A 15,989-nucleotide genomic window follows, 5' to 3' on the forward strand; every position below is an offset into this window, starting at 1 on the left:
CGCCTCTGCCCTTGGGGTCACCGGCCCCACCACCCGCTTACCTGGGCTGTACGGAAGCGGCCTGATCTGGCGCCCCACACACACCTTAACGTGAGGTCACCTGACAGCTCTGACGATTCGGACCCTGGAGGGATATGGAAGGAAAGAGAAGCAGTGTTACTGTCCACATGTCTGAAATACCCAGTATGAATAAATTCCCAGGAATCAATCCTAATGAGAAGAAGAGTTAGGGTTTTGCAAAGAACACGAGTAAAATGAATTCAGATTTAACTGTGTGTTTTAACCACGAAGAGCTGCCTCTCATTTGGTCTTTTGATCTTGTGATGCTGGGTGCTCAGAGGTGCTTCCAAGTACCCGGCCCCGGCGTTCCCTGGGCACCCACAGCTGAGAGGTGCCCAGGTGTGAGGGGCAGACAGAGAGTGGAACCTCCCCGAGCTCCTTGCAGGACCTGCCGCCCTGTCTCCACTCCAGACTGATTGCCAGGATGACCTTGGGCCGGCTCAGTGGCCGTCCTACAAGTCTGAGGCCCACATGGAGGGATGAAGAAGAGAGGGGATGGGTATAAGAGGGGTCCAGGCCAAGGAGGATGGGAAGAGTCTGCATTGGCCACCCTGGATGTGCGGCTGGTGTGGGGGCCTCTCTGGGCGGGGAGGCCCTGTCTCCTCACCTGCTGGGGAGCAGCAGTGGTCCCAGCTGCCTCACACTGCCTGGCTCCGGGTGCCCTTGTGACCTTCTGTGACCCCAGGGCCCCCAGAGACTGTGCTTGGAGCAGTCTCCCAGGGAGTAGCCCCTGGGTGGTTTCACTCCTCGTCGTGGGGTGATGGAGAAGTGATGCGGCAGCAAGGTCCGGCTCTGTCTCCCAGGGACATAGCGGCTCCCGAGGGGAGGGGACAGACGGCAGCTGCTGACCTTCCTGCGGCGCAGGAGGTGCAAGGCTGAGGCGGGAGGCGCCGTGATCCCTGCTGCCCCCCTCGTGGTTGGGAAGGCTGCAGGTCTGCCCTGGGGCATCAGGAATCTCTGTGACAGCGGGCACGTCCGCGTCGGGGCTGCGGGTGTCTGCAGGCTTCAGTGCCCGTGCTCACCTCTGACCTCTGCGCCAGGTGCCCTGTTCCAGGCTGCGTGGGGCTCGGTCACATCAGCGGCAAATACGCCTCACACAGAAGCGCATCTGGCTGCCCACTGGCCGCTCGGAGGCAGAAAGAGGGCTCGCTTAACGGCTCACCCTTTTCCTGGAAATCGCTGAAGAATGAGGGGCCCACCTGTCCCACCCCGGGCTGTGACGGCTCCGGCCACGCCAACGGCAGCTTCCTCACCCACAGGAGGTAGGGGCCGCGCTGGTCAGGAAGGGCCGCGAGGGCTCTGCGGCAGCCGCTAGTTCTCCGGGGGAGAGGGGGCCCGGTCCAGGCAAGCCACAGACAACGGTGGGTCCCAGGTCCCGGTGTTTGCGACATGTGGCCCTGCACGTGGCTGCTGTCGTGAGGCCCCCTCCACAGTGTAGTCCCTGCAGCAAGAGCCAGCGGAGCCCTGAGTGTGTTCTTGACACAGGCTGCAGGCTTCTCACGGAAAGCTTTGTCGTACCTCGTGCCCTGCCCCTCCCGCCAGGGCGCTTGCTTGCCCCCGATACTTGGCCCAGGGCCGGGGGGCCCGTGGGCCCCCCGTTCTCCTCCTGAGGTGCAGGGAGTCACAACACAGCCCTTCAGAAACGTTCCTTGTCTTTCTTTTGTTCTGCCCTCGTCTCCACCTACAAGATTGATGAGCTAGTGATTCCACAAGCTTTTACTGAAAGGCCGCCACATACCAGGCTCAGGAGACAGAGCAGAGAATGAGAGTTGGTCTGGGCCTGGTGGCTGGGGCACAGACTATAAGCAAACACGTGAGGGAGGTACCTGGCATGGCCAAAGGGGCAGATGCTGTGGGGAGAGCAGTGAGGAAGGCCTGAGAACGAGCCTTTAGGGCAGTGTCCTGAGCTGGAAGGGCCTGGCTGCTGAGTAAGGGGGTGGACGGCTTGGGGGCCAGAGCCATCGAGTGGGAGGGCAAAAGGAGATGCATGAGAAAGTCCCAAACCAGGATCCTACCAGGCCGCAGGCCAGCAAGGATTGGCTTTTGCTGCGATGTATCATCGTGGATTGGCCCTGTGTGTGTGACCTTGAGCTGGTTTTTTGTGCATGACCTTTGCTTCCAGCTTATCTGGCTGTCCCAGAGCAACCTTTGCTGGAAAGAAGGGAAAAGTCTCAGGGGATGAGGTTCTCAGCACCAAGTTCAAGACAAGTGATGGTAAGGTGTCCCTCCTGCAGTTCCTCCAAGTGATCTCTGTGACCTGGGAGAGTGAGCTGTCCTGGTAGCAGGGGTGAGGGAGGCTGAGCCCCTCCTGGAGTGAGTCCTGGTGGAGACAGACCCCTGACCTGAGCCCACAGGTCTCCCAGCCTCAGCTCCAAACTCCTGGTTGCCTGGAGTCTGGCTCCTGGCCCTCACGTGCCACGCTGGCTCTAACCTGGGTATTGGTGCGTGTTGGCGTCAGAGAGCCCTGCTGGCAGCATCAGAAGCCATTCTCGGGGGTTGGTGGGGCTGTGAACTCAGTTTCAAGGAAGAGGGAAGCTGAGGAAATGCAGCATCACCTGGAAAGATTCCATCTTTACCTTAGTGATTAATCCCTGACAGAGAGATTTATACCTTTGTACCCATCACCCGGGGGCAGGAGGCAAACATAGACACATGGCTCCTAGTGTCTGAGGCTCACTTTTCCAGCATGACATGTGGGATATGAGCTGCCCACCATGCGAGGCCAGTTGCCTCTGCTTGGAAAGGGTCCCTAGTTGCATTTAGAAAACAGGCCTCCCCTGCACCCCTGCATGCAGGCCTAGGCGTAAAGCCAAGAGCCACAACCAAGGTTTCTCTCTGGAGCAGTGTTGGAGAACGATGAGGAGATCAAGCAGCTGAACCAGGAGATTCGCGACCTGAACGAGTCCAACTCTGAGATGGAGGCCGCCATGGTGCAGCTGCAGTCCCAGGTGGGTGGTGGTGTTCACCTGCCCCGCCCCCCCAGCCTCGGGGGTCCTCGTCCTCAGCCTCCTCTTCTGGGAGGCGGGAGAGCTGAGCTCCTTGTCAAGGGGCTGTCAGGCTGAGCTGATGGCTGCAGCTCTCGGGGACGCTCGGAACAGGTCACACCTGCCAGCTTGGGTAGTACTTCTGGCAGTGGGGGTCCTGAGGGGCTCACGCCGGGGCCCTGGCAGGCTTTCCTGCTAGCCCTGTCAGTAGGAGCAGCCCCACAGGGCAGGTTCTGAGGGCCTGGCCGGAGCCTGATTCAACCTCAGTGCTGCTGTAGAGCAGCCTGGTGGCCGGGCAAACCTGTGAGCAGTCTGTACCTTGAGGTCCTCACTGGTTAGAACGGGGCTGGTAATAGGAAGCAACTCCATGACATTGTTGCAGGATGAATGCATTTCTTTTTTTTTTTTTTTTTGTAAGATTTTATTTATTTATTTATGAGAGACAGAGAGAGAGAGAGAGACAGAGAGAGAAGGAGAAGCAGGCTCCCTGCGGGGAGCCCAATGTGGGACTCAATCCCGGGACCCCGGGGTCACGGCCTGGGCTGAAGGTAGATGCTCAACCGCTGAGCCATCCAGGCGTCCCTGATAAATGCATTTCTATGAAAAAGTGACCCAGAAAGAGCCACTCGCCATGGGATAGGGTTACGAATTACTTTAAGTGTTTGTGTCGTATCTCTCTGATTTCCCCCAAAATGAACATTTGTCATCAGAAAAAAAGAAATACAGTGAAGGTCTTATTTTGAAAAGAAGCGCTGTCCTGAGCTAGGGGCCAGAGCAGAGCTGGGGGCACAGAAGGAATGACCACACATAGCTGCGTCCCTTAGGGCTGGAGGGACAGAGAGGGTAAAGGAGGTGACCAGGCCTGCAGGATCTGAGGGCGGAAAGCACAGATGGGAAGGTGGTGAGGCCCCTTCCCAGAGGCTGCAGAGTGACATGTGGGAGCCCCACGTGCCTTGTTATGCTGTTCCTTCCTCCATTGGCCAAGAAGATTTTATGCTGACCTCCCGTGCTCTGGAAGCCGGTATAAAAATAGCATCAGCCCGTAGGGATCAGGAAGGATTTTCATTCTGCCTCGCAGCAGCTTCCCCAGGTTCACGGGCAGTGGAAGCAGAGGAGTGTTGGGCACCTCAGGGTGCCGAGACACATCACTGTGTGACTGCCACCCTGTCTCTCCCTTCCCAAAGTAACCTTGGGGCAACACCTCTGATTTTTTTTTTTCCTGATTTCCACCTTTTTATTTACTAGCATCCTCTTGGACTGTCTCAGACCCTCCTCTAGAGGGAGTTTTGGGTCCTGTGCTCTGCAGAAAGGCTCCGCAAGAGTAGGCAAGCCCCTAACTCCCACTCAAACTGTTTTAAGCCAAAGACTTCTTACCAAGTGAAGAAGTGCAATGCTTCCCAGCCACGTGGTTGGAGGAAAGCACTCTTTCCCATCCACCGCCTCCTCACCTTTCTGCACCTAGGGCATGGTTCAGCGTGCCACGCACATTGTGTGACTTGCCTCTGCCTCCAGCCTCCCCTGAGATGCGGTCAGATTGGGGCAGGGCCTCCCAAGCATGTCTTCTCCACACCAAGCCCCAGGGCAGGCTTCCCACCTGCCCCATGCTGGCTGCAAACCTCTGCGTAGTGTTGCTCTGACCCTGAGACTCACCTGCCTGCTGCCCCGAGCCGCTCAGGGCAGGCAGCACTGCCTGTGACCGTCAGCCCTGCTGTCGCTGTCGCTGTCGCTGTCGCTGTCGGGATGTGCTGGGGGAGTCACCGGCCGGCTCCGCTCAGCTACGAGCTACAGAGGGAGAGGCAGTTGCTGGCTCTGCTTTGCCTTCCACAATTTTATTAGGGCACTTTGTTGGTCTTGCTGGTGCAGGGAAAACCCAAAGGTGGCCAGACACCCCACAAAGTGGATGCAGTGTTCCTACTACAGACAAGGACGATAAAATGTGGCAAACTTAAGTACACAGCTAGCAGTGGGCAAGGATTGGAGCCCCGGGCGCTTTCAGTCTGGGTGCCTTCCTGACCCGGCAGGGACAGTCATGGCCCCACACAGCCCCTGGCCCTGTCACTGCATACCCTCCTCCATCCAGGGGCCAGGGTCCCTGCCTGACAGAAGCCACAGAAATCCCAGAGAAACATGAGATGTGGCACAGTTAGCATGCCGGGTGTGTCCCAGGAGGATATGAGGGATGTGGTCCATGGGAGGAGGAGGCATTTCCCATCTCGGTCTGGTGCAGATCTCCTCCATGGAGAAAAGCCTGAAGAATATCGAGGAGGAGAACAAGCTCATCGAGGAGCAGAATGAAGCCCTGTTTCTGGAGCTGTCGGGCCTCAGCCAAGCCCTCATCCAAAGTCTCGCCAACATCCGCCTTCCGCACATGGTAAGCAGTATGGGGCCCTGCGGGCAAGCCCCAGAGCTGGTGGCTGACCCCTAGGACTCTGGGGAGGGTGCTATGCCTGGCAGGCTGTTGGCCGTGGTGGTTCTGGCTCCCCTGAACAGCTTAGGAGTCCACAGCACGGCACTCATGGTTTTTTGGCCCAGCGATGCCAGCGTTGCCCCTGGTGGGTGTGGGCTTGTGTCAGGTGGCACAGGAAGAGATGGGCTTAATGTTCATCCGTAGATTTCTGTGGCTTCTGAAAATCATGGGACCCATTGCACGGATGGGCCTTGCTCACCTGCTTCTGTTCTCCAGGAGCCAATATGTGAGCAGAACTTCGATGCCTACGTGAGCACCCTCACCGACATGTACTCCAACCAGGAGTGCTACCAGAACCCCGAGAACAAGGACCTCCTGGAGAGCATCAAACGGGCTGTGAGGGGCATCCAGGTCTAGACCTCGTCACCCCCGAAGCCACCCCACCAACCGGGACATCTGGGGCACCCCAACGTGACTCCAGTGTTTACCTCCCTCGCCCTGCCCCCGCAGCGGAGATTCCCGACTCACAGTGACTTCTGGTTGGCAGCCCAGGGCAGCCTCAGGTGGGCTTATCCAAAGGGGTGCCTGGAAATCAGTGTCTTTCCCATTGTGCTTGCCAGGCTGGAGGCCTCGACCTCCCCACACGAGCGCAGGGCAAGGCAGGAAGTATTACAAAGTGATTTATTTTTGTTTTTTGAAAGAAATCTGAAGAGCAGCTCAAAGTCTCCAGTGGAAGCTCATGGACAAGGTTCTCAGGGAAGTTTTGGAGTTTGCAACCACAGTATTCCTTTGTCTGTCGAGGCTGGGAGGGTAGCCGTGGGCACGGGGCGGGTGGTGCGTGTGACAGTGTCAGCCTGGAGCACCTGCCCCAGGGTGCGCGTCTGCTCAGTGAGGTCAATGTGGCAAGTGTGTTTTCTGTTTTCATTTAATTCAGTTTTGTCTTAAGGATGGAGCAAAGCACCGTTTCAGAGGGTTAGAAATAGACCTGAAGCCCACGGCCAACTTGAGGACTCTAACCTGGGCTGCCCCTGGAAGTTCCACATTAGTGCACCTCACACATCTAGGGGTAGCTGGCACCCCAAGCCTGCAGAGACTTGTACAGCTTGGGGTCACGCCCCCTCTTCGGGGCTGCGGCCGTCAGATCCAGGTCTGGGTCAGGGCCAGGGTCTCTGGCTCTCTGCGTCCACCCCTGCCCATGACCCGTTACTGCCACATTACCCGGGTCACGGCCGAGCTTGACTGAGGTGGCGATGGTGTCAGCAAGGTCAGGGGATAAATTCCTAATTCGGAGACCACCAAGATTCACTTCTTTTTAGATCCATTCAAGATACGAAAAAAGAAATTTTAATAGAAAGTGTTAAACACAATGTTCCTAACATGTAAATAGAGTCCAAATCGATTGTGACTACAATTCCAAGTTAGTATTTAAACGTAGAGAAATTGCACTTCCTGAAAGAGATAAAAGAGTAGTTAGTTTAATTATTCTGTAAATTATTTAATTTTGTCAAGATGTAAGTATTTATATTCACAACCTCTTATGTTAACATTTGCTATTTATTTAACATTTTTATTTATTAATTTTGTACTATTTCAGCTAGACCCCACACCAGGACACCATGAGAGGTAAATCAATGAAATCAAAGCAAAATTAACTATTGGACTATGAGATAGGCCACAAAAAAAAAAAAAAAATCTTGCTGTGACTTCTATATGTAGAAGTCTTCTTATAATTTTGATGCAACCAAGTTATTTTTTATATATTTTGTTATTTATTCTTTTAATAATGGAATTTTTAAAAAAGTATTTTGTAACTGAGGACTTTTGATAATTTAGGGATATTTTTCCCTTGGTCCAATGGAAAGAAAGACTTTTTGGTTTTCTTTACCCCTTTGGTTCCTTTTGTTTCAGGCACGGACAACAGCAAATGGAATTCTGTATTTATTATTTATTTAAGTGTAGCGCAGATGTGTGTGCTCTGGCGTGTTTCTCGTGTTGCGTCTGTGTGCTGGTTCTTGATGGCTGAGTCACGCTGCTGTGAAGGAGTGCTAGCCACAGGCGGCACCGAGCAGTCCCCACTCACAGGCTCCCTGTTCCTCTGACAGCTCCGATACTGTGATCCCCTTCCTCAGGAAACGCGTGGAACCCACAGCACAGCACTTCTCGGTGTGTTTGCAGGGTGATTTCCTAATAAAAGTCCACTCTGACTGTGCACGGGAGCGTGTGTGCTGTGGCGACGGTCTCTGTCCCTGGGAGCCCCAACCCGTCACCTTCTGGGGGAGTGGTGGGTGGGTGGACCCTTCTACCTGGGCCTCTTCTTGATACCCCATGTGGAACCAACATCTTTCCCCCGAAGTGTGGTTCTAGGGGGTCTAAGTCCCAGTGCCCTGTCCCTGCCCACATGATGGGCATGTGCAATGCACAACTTTCTCTTGGGCTCAGAGAGAAGTCTTCCTGTTGGCAGGGGAGGGGGTGGGGGTGGGGCTGAGGGTGGGATGGGGGTTGCCACAGGCCATCTCTTCTGGCCACAAGGAGGAAGCCATCTCCAGTATGAGAGAGCTTAGACATTCCGGAAGGAGGCAGAGCTGAGAATTGGAGAGATTAAGGTTGGAGGTGGAAGGAAGAAGGTGAGAGAACGCTCATCTTTTCATCTCTTCAGAACTCCTGGATCCAGCCATACCTAAAGGTTGTCCACCCTTGCACTTCCTAGTTCTACAGGGCAATGAACTCCCCCTCCCTCCCTCCTCCTCTTCCTCCTTCCTTATGACTTAAGCTCTCAGGCTTGGTGTTTTGGCCTTGCAGTGGCACCTCACTATGTTCACACTTTAGGGTCAGGTGGAGCTCTAGCTCTCCCAGGGTGAGACTTAGGTTTTGGACATTCAACCTGAACTGTCAACCTTTGGACCTTCCTGGGAATCTGACCCTAAGGTCAACCTGGAGCTTCCATCTGACATGACAAAGGAAAGTTCTTAGAAATTCTTTTTTATTTTTATTTTTTTAAAGATTGTATTTATTTATTCATGAGAGACACCAGAGAGGGAGAGACACAGGCAGAGGGAGAAGCAGGCTCCCCTGCAGGGAGCCTGATGGGGGACTCGATCCCAGGACTGGGATCACACCCTGAGCCAAAAGCAGATGCCCAACCGCTGAGCCACTGGCATCCCAGTTCTCAGAAATTCTGATCCTTGTTTCCAAACCCTATCTGAGTGAGACGGGGTCCAGGACTCCTGGGGGCATTTGGTGTGTTTGGAGGGCAGCTGACCCTTGGGAGAGGGGCCTATGGGCCCTCACTGCACCCCAGATCACCTCCCCACCCCTGCTGCCCGCCGCCTTTGCCTTTCTTTTCTCTCAGTGTCTACAGTATCAGACCTCTAAAGCCTGGCTTCTTCTCTTCTGGCAATTTCTATGGCTCCCTCCTCCCCTGCTGCCCTGGGCCCCCTTCTCATCCGGCTGTGGCCACCTGGCCTCTCCTGTAGCCCCTTCCTGGTTTCTGCCCCACCCTGCGCCTGCTCCTGTGGGTGCTGTCCCCTGTGTGCTCCTCAGGCTGCACCAGTCCACATCCTGGCCTCTCTCCTTCCCTAAATCAACTTCCCTACAGCACATGTCTGCCATGTGCAGAGGACTCCCACACTGTTTCCCAGGCCTGCTTTTCCCAGTTCTAGAACTTTCCGGGACTCCACCTGGATATTCCACAGGCCATAGGACATGTACCCAGTTGGCCATAATAGCCCACTGGCTGCTCCCAGCCTAACCCTCCCTGGGCTCAGCAAGATACCAACCCTCACCCAGCCGAAGAGATCATGGCTACACGCAAGCTACCAAGAGGGGCCACAGTGCTCGTGCTGTCACATGGGTGTGAATGTTCCCATGAACACCAATCTGGTCACGTTTGCCACCCAGACGGGGCCACCCATGGCAACTGTCCTAATGAGGACGGTGTATGGCTTGAGGAAAGACAGGCAGTTATTTGGGTTTCATGTCTAGCTGTGCAGGGATGCATGTATCATGGCCCCAGCCATGCCCTGCCTTCCGTAGGGGACAGTGGACACCGTGACTCCTGAACTCCAAGGAGCTCCTCCCACCAACTGAGAGGTCTGCCCGCTGGTCCTGGCTCCTGAGGGTTGGCCACAGCCCCAGCAGCTCCTTGAGCCAGTATAGGTCATAGGGGCACACCCGGAGCCCCACAGAATTAGAGGGACCGGTACAGTCTCAGCCCTGTGGGGCCATCCCCGAGCCTGCCACTTCCAGGATGCGGGGCTGAGGGGCAGGGGAGCAGGGAAGCCCACAGAGCAACACTGCTTCCCGCATGGGATCCGGGGAGTGGATGCTGAGGCAAGTACAGCTCCTCCCCAGCATCCTGCCAGCCAACACCCCCTCACTGGACCCCCCATCTCTGCTCACAGGGTACCTTCTGCCAAATTGGACACGTGTCTGCCCCTGTCTTTCACACACTGTCAAAAATGTTTTCCTCGTGTTTCATTCTGTCGTGGGTCTCTCTGTAGAAGTTGTCAAAACAGCAAAGGGGAAACCTGGTGCTGTTTAGGACTAAAGCCGGCAAGGAGTCCGCCCAGGCCCACCTGCTGTGCTGTGAAGACCCCGCAGAAGCGCTCTAAGTCCCACCTGCTGCCCCCCTGCTCTGCCCCCCGCCCCCCTGCTGCCCGGGCCCTGAGCAGAGGATCTGAGACCCCAGGCGGCACAGCCTGTGACCACGTCCCTGCAGGGCCCTCTCCTCACCCCCTCGGCTGTGCTGGGCTCCCTGGCTCAGGCGCTGTCACTGAGCTGGCCTCCGTGGGCACCAGTGGGGCTTGGCCGCCGCCCCGCCCCAGACTCCGGAAGGCAGTTTCTTCCCACGCACACATTTTAGTCCGTAGGAAGGACTAGGAGGCTCTCGTACTGGGACTGCGGCCTCCCGAACGTTCCTGATGGCTCCCTGGCCATCACACACTTGTACCCCCCTGGAGGGCCTCCCTACCCTCCTGCTGTTCCCAGAGGGTGTGACAAGCCCAGGCCTCTGGTTTCTGCCAAGCTCAGTCTGGGATCACTGGGAGACACCCTCGGGCACATTTCCTTCCTGCAGTGCTGAATCTGTGGGACCTTTCTGGAGTTTGGGGCCCCTTGACATTGTCTGGAAAATTATGTGTGCCCGTGTGGTGGGCAGGAGGATCTTTCTGGACCCACAGCCCTTCCACGTTCTTGAGCAGGGGGAGACTTCCCAAAGTGTCCTGTGAACACGACACTCATAATGGCCACAGGCTAGGGACCACTGGCTGCCCCGACTAGCCCTGAGAGGTGGCCTCCCTGTACTGCAGTTCCCTTGGCAGTACGAAGAAGCGAGACGCGCACTACCACTGTGGGCATCAGGTTGTTCTGAAACCGCTGAACCCCCAGATGCCCCGATTCGCCGGCAGCTCAGGGTCCCTGGAGGGCTGCCTCCGAGGCATCCGTGGGGGGTGGCTGTGATGACGGTGGTTTGCTTCCGGCCTCTAGGCTCACTCCACGCCCACAGAACCCTGCCCCAGACACCACTCACTCCCTGTCAACCACGGGGGAGGTGCCACGGGGCGGCTTGCAGCAGTGTCAAGGCGCCCTCGTGTGGCCGGTGCTACGGAGGGAGGGCCGACGGGTCAGTACTGGTGACCTTTAGACGTTGTTCAAGCACTTACACCCTTTAAATGCCAGGCCACAGAGAGCCCCTGTGCTGTTCTGGCCAAGTTTGAGGGTCAGAAGTGGTGTGGCCTAAGGGAGATGCCCAGCACTTGTGGGCAGCTCCAGACAGGTGTCCCATCAGCGGGTCTCTAGCTACCTCCCTCAGCAGCCAAGTGCAGGGCCTAGGAGACCAAGTGGGGAGAATCAGCCAAGTACAGGGAGTGTGCTCTGTAGGGGAGCGCAGGAAGAGTGTCTACACGAGGTGGCTACGAGTTAGGATACGAGTTAGGGGTGTTGGGCAGGTCCCCTTCCTGGGGGCTCCTGCGTTCTGACACAGTAGCATGGGCAGCAGCTCTGAGTCAGGAGCCATCTCACACCTGGGGACCTTGGGCAGGTCACTTTCAGCCTCTATGCTTTGGTGTCCTTCTCTGTAAAGGGGTCCACAGCATGTGCTACTGAAGGAGGGACGAGGAAGTGGAAGAGGGTTAGCCCAGGTCCCAGGTCATGCACCATTTGCTGACACTCTGAGGAGACCCTTGAATTCACCTCCCCTCCACTGCATCTCCCCATTTATACCAGCCACCACTCCTGACCCCAAGATCGGTCCCTGGTGGGTTGCCAAGCCCTCTGATGTGTGGCCACAGCCACCAGGTAAGGCCTGGGTTTGTAGGCACCACCCACGGCCCCTATTTGCACCCCCAAGAGTCTAGGTGCCACTCATGTGGCACTGGAGGAGTGAATATGTCTGCTGCCACCAACTCTGCTAGCAACTGGTCCGGAGTCTGGTCTTCCCAGACTGGCTTCCCTTCTCCAAAGCTGCTGTCCACTCATGCTCTCCCCTCAAGAGCTAACGAGGAGAGTCTGAGGGTCTGGCAAAGGGGAGGGGACCCTTGAACCCTAGGACTCACAGCTTAATAAATGTTGGGGTGGGGGCTCCCAGTTGAGTAAGCATCTGACTCTTGGTCTTGGCTCAGGTCATGATCTCAGGGTTGTGAGATGGAGCCCCGCATCCAGCCTGCTTAAGATGCTCTCTCTCCCTCTCCCTCTGCCCCTCCCCTGTCTCTGCATCTCTAAGAAAAAAGGAATGTGCACGGCAGCTCCTCAGGGTGCTTCCATCCCAGATGGAAGGCAGGTCTCTGGACGCCAGTCTGCGCACACACACACACACACACACACACACAGAGGAAGTGGAGTGGAGAGGGGATTTAGTTTATGGAATTGGCTCTCTCAATTGTGGTGGCTAAATCTGAAATCTGCAGAGCAGGTGGAGGCGGGGAACCCAGGAAGAGCTGATGTTGCAGTCTGGTGTCCAAAGGCCGTCTGGAGGCAGGATTCCTCTTTCCCTGGGGAATGTCAGTCTTTGCTCTTAGGGCCTCAAGTGCTTGGATAAAACCGACCCCATTACGGAGGGTAATTTGCTTTACTCAATGTTTGCTGATTTAAATGTCAATCACATCTAAAAAATACCCTCAGAGTAACATCTAGACTGGTGTTTGACCAAACATCTGGGCACCATAGCCTTGCACATTGGACACATAAAATAAACCATCACAGACCTTTTCCCTGTGCCCATGCATTACTAGCTTCTCATTAAAGTGGTTTGTTTTAACACGAGAAATTATGTTTTCGCCTCCCTTCTCAATCATTTTACATATATGAATACACTGGAGTTCACCGATTCTTTCTGATAACATCAAACTGCACTCACCTGCATAGCAGGAGTAGCAGAGAAGCTCGAGGCCAGTCTGAAAACTGGCTCATTTCATTGCTGGCTACAGAATGCCTAGTCCTTGATGGCCCACCACGAGGAAGAACTATTTCTCCAGTTTCTGGAGGACCGAGTCCGGAGCCTCTCCACCCAACAGCTATGCAGGGGCGACGCCTGGTGGTCAATGCGCCGTCCCGTGGCCTGCCGTCATTCCGCTCCTGAGTCCTTTGTTTGTAACATGTCTTTGTTGTCTGAGTGTTTTAGATTCTTTCTCTTTATCATTGGTCTTGAGCAATTTGATTGTATTGCACCTTGGCACTTTTCTTCATGTTCCTGCACTTGGGGCTCAGTGAAGTTTAGGGTTTTCATTAAATTGGGAAAGGTTCCAGCATTTTCTCCACTATTTTCTTCTGTCCTAGCCTGTGTCCCTTCTTTCTGGGACAGTCACTACTTGTGTACTTGTGTGTAAGGCCACGTGAGGCTGTCCCACGGTTGCCTTGGATGCTGTTAATTTATTTTATTTTCTCTTCGTGTTTTATTTGGGGTAGTTCCTACTGCTGTGTCCTCAACCCTGTCTTTAGCAGCATCCAATCTGCTGCTAAGAGCATCCACTGTATTTTTCAACTCCGACATCGTAATTTTTATTTCTAGAAGTTATATTTGGTTATCTTTACATAAGCTCTATTTCTGCACTTAACTCCTTGCTACACCTCCTTCTTGATATTCCTGACAATTCTGGATTGGATGCCCGACATTGTGAACTCTACCTTGTTGAGTGTCGGATATTTTGTATGCTTGCAAGGCTTGAGCTTTGCTCCGGGACACAGTGGCCAGGAAACAATCTGATCCTTTTAGATCTTTCTCTGATAGGTTAGGTAGGGTCTGAGCAGTGATCAGTCTGGGGTGGGCTGTAACTCACTCACTCCTGAGGCAAGACCCTCCTGCGTACTCCTCCCGCTGTTCCCTGAACCTAGAGCTTTTCCAGTGTGGCTGCTGGTAACCCACGCCACTTTCTGCCTCGTGCAACCATGGGCAGTGTTAGCTCTAACAGACACGGTTCTTTCCCTGGCCTTCGGTAGTTTCCGCACACACATGTGCTGCTTAGTTCTCTACTGAACACTGCAGGGGAGCTGCTCTACGTATCTTTCTCCCCACCTGGACTCTGCGCTGGGACCTCTAGCCACCTTGGTCTCCCTGCATTCTCCATTTTATCTCCTCAACTCAGGGAGCCCTCCAGGCTCTCCTTGGGATGCCCCTCCCTACTCTGTAGCCTGAAGACTTGCAGCAGTGAGTTGGGCAACTGTAAGGGCTCAGCCCATTGGTTTCTCACCTCTCAGGAGTCGCTGAGCTTTGTTGCACAATGTCCAGGTTCTGAGAACTGTTGCTTCACATATTAGCCCATTTCTTGGTTGTCTCAGGCATGACAGCAAGTCTAGTCCATCTTGGTCAGAGTTTCAGAGTTTCTTGGTACATTTCAGTTGGAGATGATGAAAAAATTCAGGAGTTGGATCGTGGGGACGGTTGCACAACAATGAGAAATGTACTAAATGCCACTGAACTGTACACTTAAAAATGGCGAAAATGGTAAATTTTATGTCTTAAGAATGGTTAAAATGCTAAATTTTGTTATCTATATATTACCACAATAAAAAAAACCCACATTTTTTTAAAGGGCTACCTTTAAAACCAAAGGAAGCCTTAATACTGTACTTTGACGATAACAGCATAACCTCCTGCCTGTGGCTCCAGCCACAAGTGTCCAGGTACCCCCTGGCATTCCCTGTGCCTGGAGACTCCTCCTCCAGATAGGTCAACCATAAGTGGCCCACAGATCACTCAACCCAAGCCCATACCCTTCAGTAAATCTTCCCAACACCTGTTTAGAAACACCCCACAGCTCCCCATGGTGTGCATCCCACACACTGGGACAAAAATTACAAGCACATCCAACTATTGGTGTGTCTGGTGGCCTTTGGCAGAGCACCGACACCTCCATTTTACAGATGAGGAAACTCTGAGTGGATTGGATGCTGCCAGGAAGCTAAGGCCTCTCAATAAGCCATAACCTCTAAGAGGGTAGGGCAGAAGGAGGCGCATCTATAACTGATGAAGGAGCAGGGGTTGCTGCTATTGACTGGGAGAGAGCACGTTTGAGATTCTGTGCGTGACTCAGGGACCTCATTTTGGTCTGTGCTTGGGCATATTTAGGACACTTTGTCTCACTGTACCCAATGGAGTGCCTCTGCAAGATTGCTTATGTCCAACGGAATACATGGCCTTGTGGTGAGCGGCAGGCCAGCTCCCAATGTCAGAGGCAGCTCTTCTCATTCTCAGAGATCACGTTGGTATCTACTTCATGGAAATAACCCATGTAAAGAACTTAGTGTGACATTCTACAAAGATTAATAATGATGGTGGAACATGGATGGTGGAACTGATGTGGAGGGGGTGGGGGAAGGAACCCTGGGAGAGCCAAGCAGATGGGTCTTAAGGGAAGATCTAAACAGAAGACAGATGTGATCATACCGTGCTTTTAGGAAGACCACTGGCAGAGCCCAGGGAGGGGTAGTGAGAGGGTAGGCAGGAGGTCAGTTAAGACATTCTCCTAGCTAAAGGTGAGGGATACAGGGACAAGACAGGGTGGCGTATACGGAGGACATACCCCTGACAGTGGGGAGGGGGTCAAGGATGGCTTTAAGGCTCTGATTTGAAACAGTCACAGATGACCAAAGGTATGCAGGTAGGCAGGACTCTGAGTCAGGGTCAAGATCATGAGGTTGGTCAGGGTCAAGGTCATGAGATTGGTGGCAAGCCCTCTCCCCAACAGCAGCAGTGCTTGTAAACTGTTGTAGAGATGGGGTGACTTACAAAACTGTGTTCAAAGAAAAGGTTCTGTTGCTAAAAGCTCATGTGGAAAACCACATGTGAGGTTCGGCTGCAGTGAAAGGAAGAGTGGGGTGGGATTTCACAGAGTTTACTGGGTAGGCTACGCAAGCATTTTGGGAAGGGATGTGTGGCATCAGAGCAGCAGAAGAGGGCAGGGCCCAGGGAGGCCAGGGGTGGGGAGGGGAGGCAGCATCTAGCAAAGCCCTGCCAGTGGACCTGAACACAGAGCCAGGAGGCCATGCTGGGGATGCAGAACGATCTTAGATGCAGGATGTCCAGCAAAGGTATTTCAGACTCTTGT

At 54.3% G+C, this 15,989-nt stretch overlaps 1 protein-coding gene across 1 annotated transcript in view; it reads left to right on the forward strand.

Moving 5' to 3' along the window:
* MYT1 (myelin transcription factor 1) overlaps window positions 1-7,660 on the forward strand; it is a 61,544-nt gene extending 53,884 nt beyond the window's left edge. Inside the window, exons 19-23 of the mRNA XM_035705375.2 lie at window positions 1,101-1,322; window positions 2,183-2,274; window positions 2,905-3,008; window positions 5,272-5,415; window positions 5,728-7,660. Of these exons, the coding sequence (XP_035561268.2) occupies window positions 1,101-1,322; window positions 2,183-2,274; window positions 2,905-3,008; window positions 5,272-5,415; window positions 5,728-5,868 (703 nt within the window). The 3' untranslated portion in view covers window positions 5,869-7,660. The remainder of the gene's footprint in view (window positions 1-1,100; window positions 1,323-2,182; window positions 2,275-2,904; window positions 3,009-5,271; window positions 5,416-5,727) is intronic.
* The last annotated feature ends 8,329 nt before the right edge of the window (window positions 7,661-15,989 follow it).

The sequence above is a fragment of the Canis lupus genome, chromosome 24 (assembly GCF_003254725.2).
Source record: "Canis lupus dingo isolate Sandy chromosome 24, ASM325472v2, whole genome shotgun sequence".
Taxonomy (NCBI): domain Eukaryota; kingdom Metazoa; phylum Chordata; class Mammalia; order Carnivora; family Canidae; genus Canis; species Canis lupus.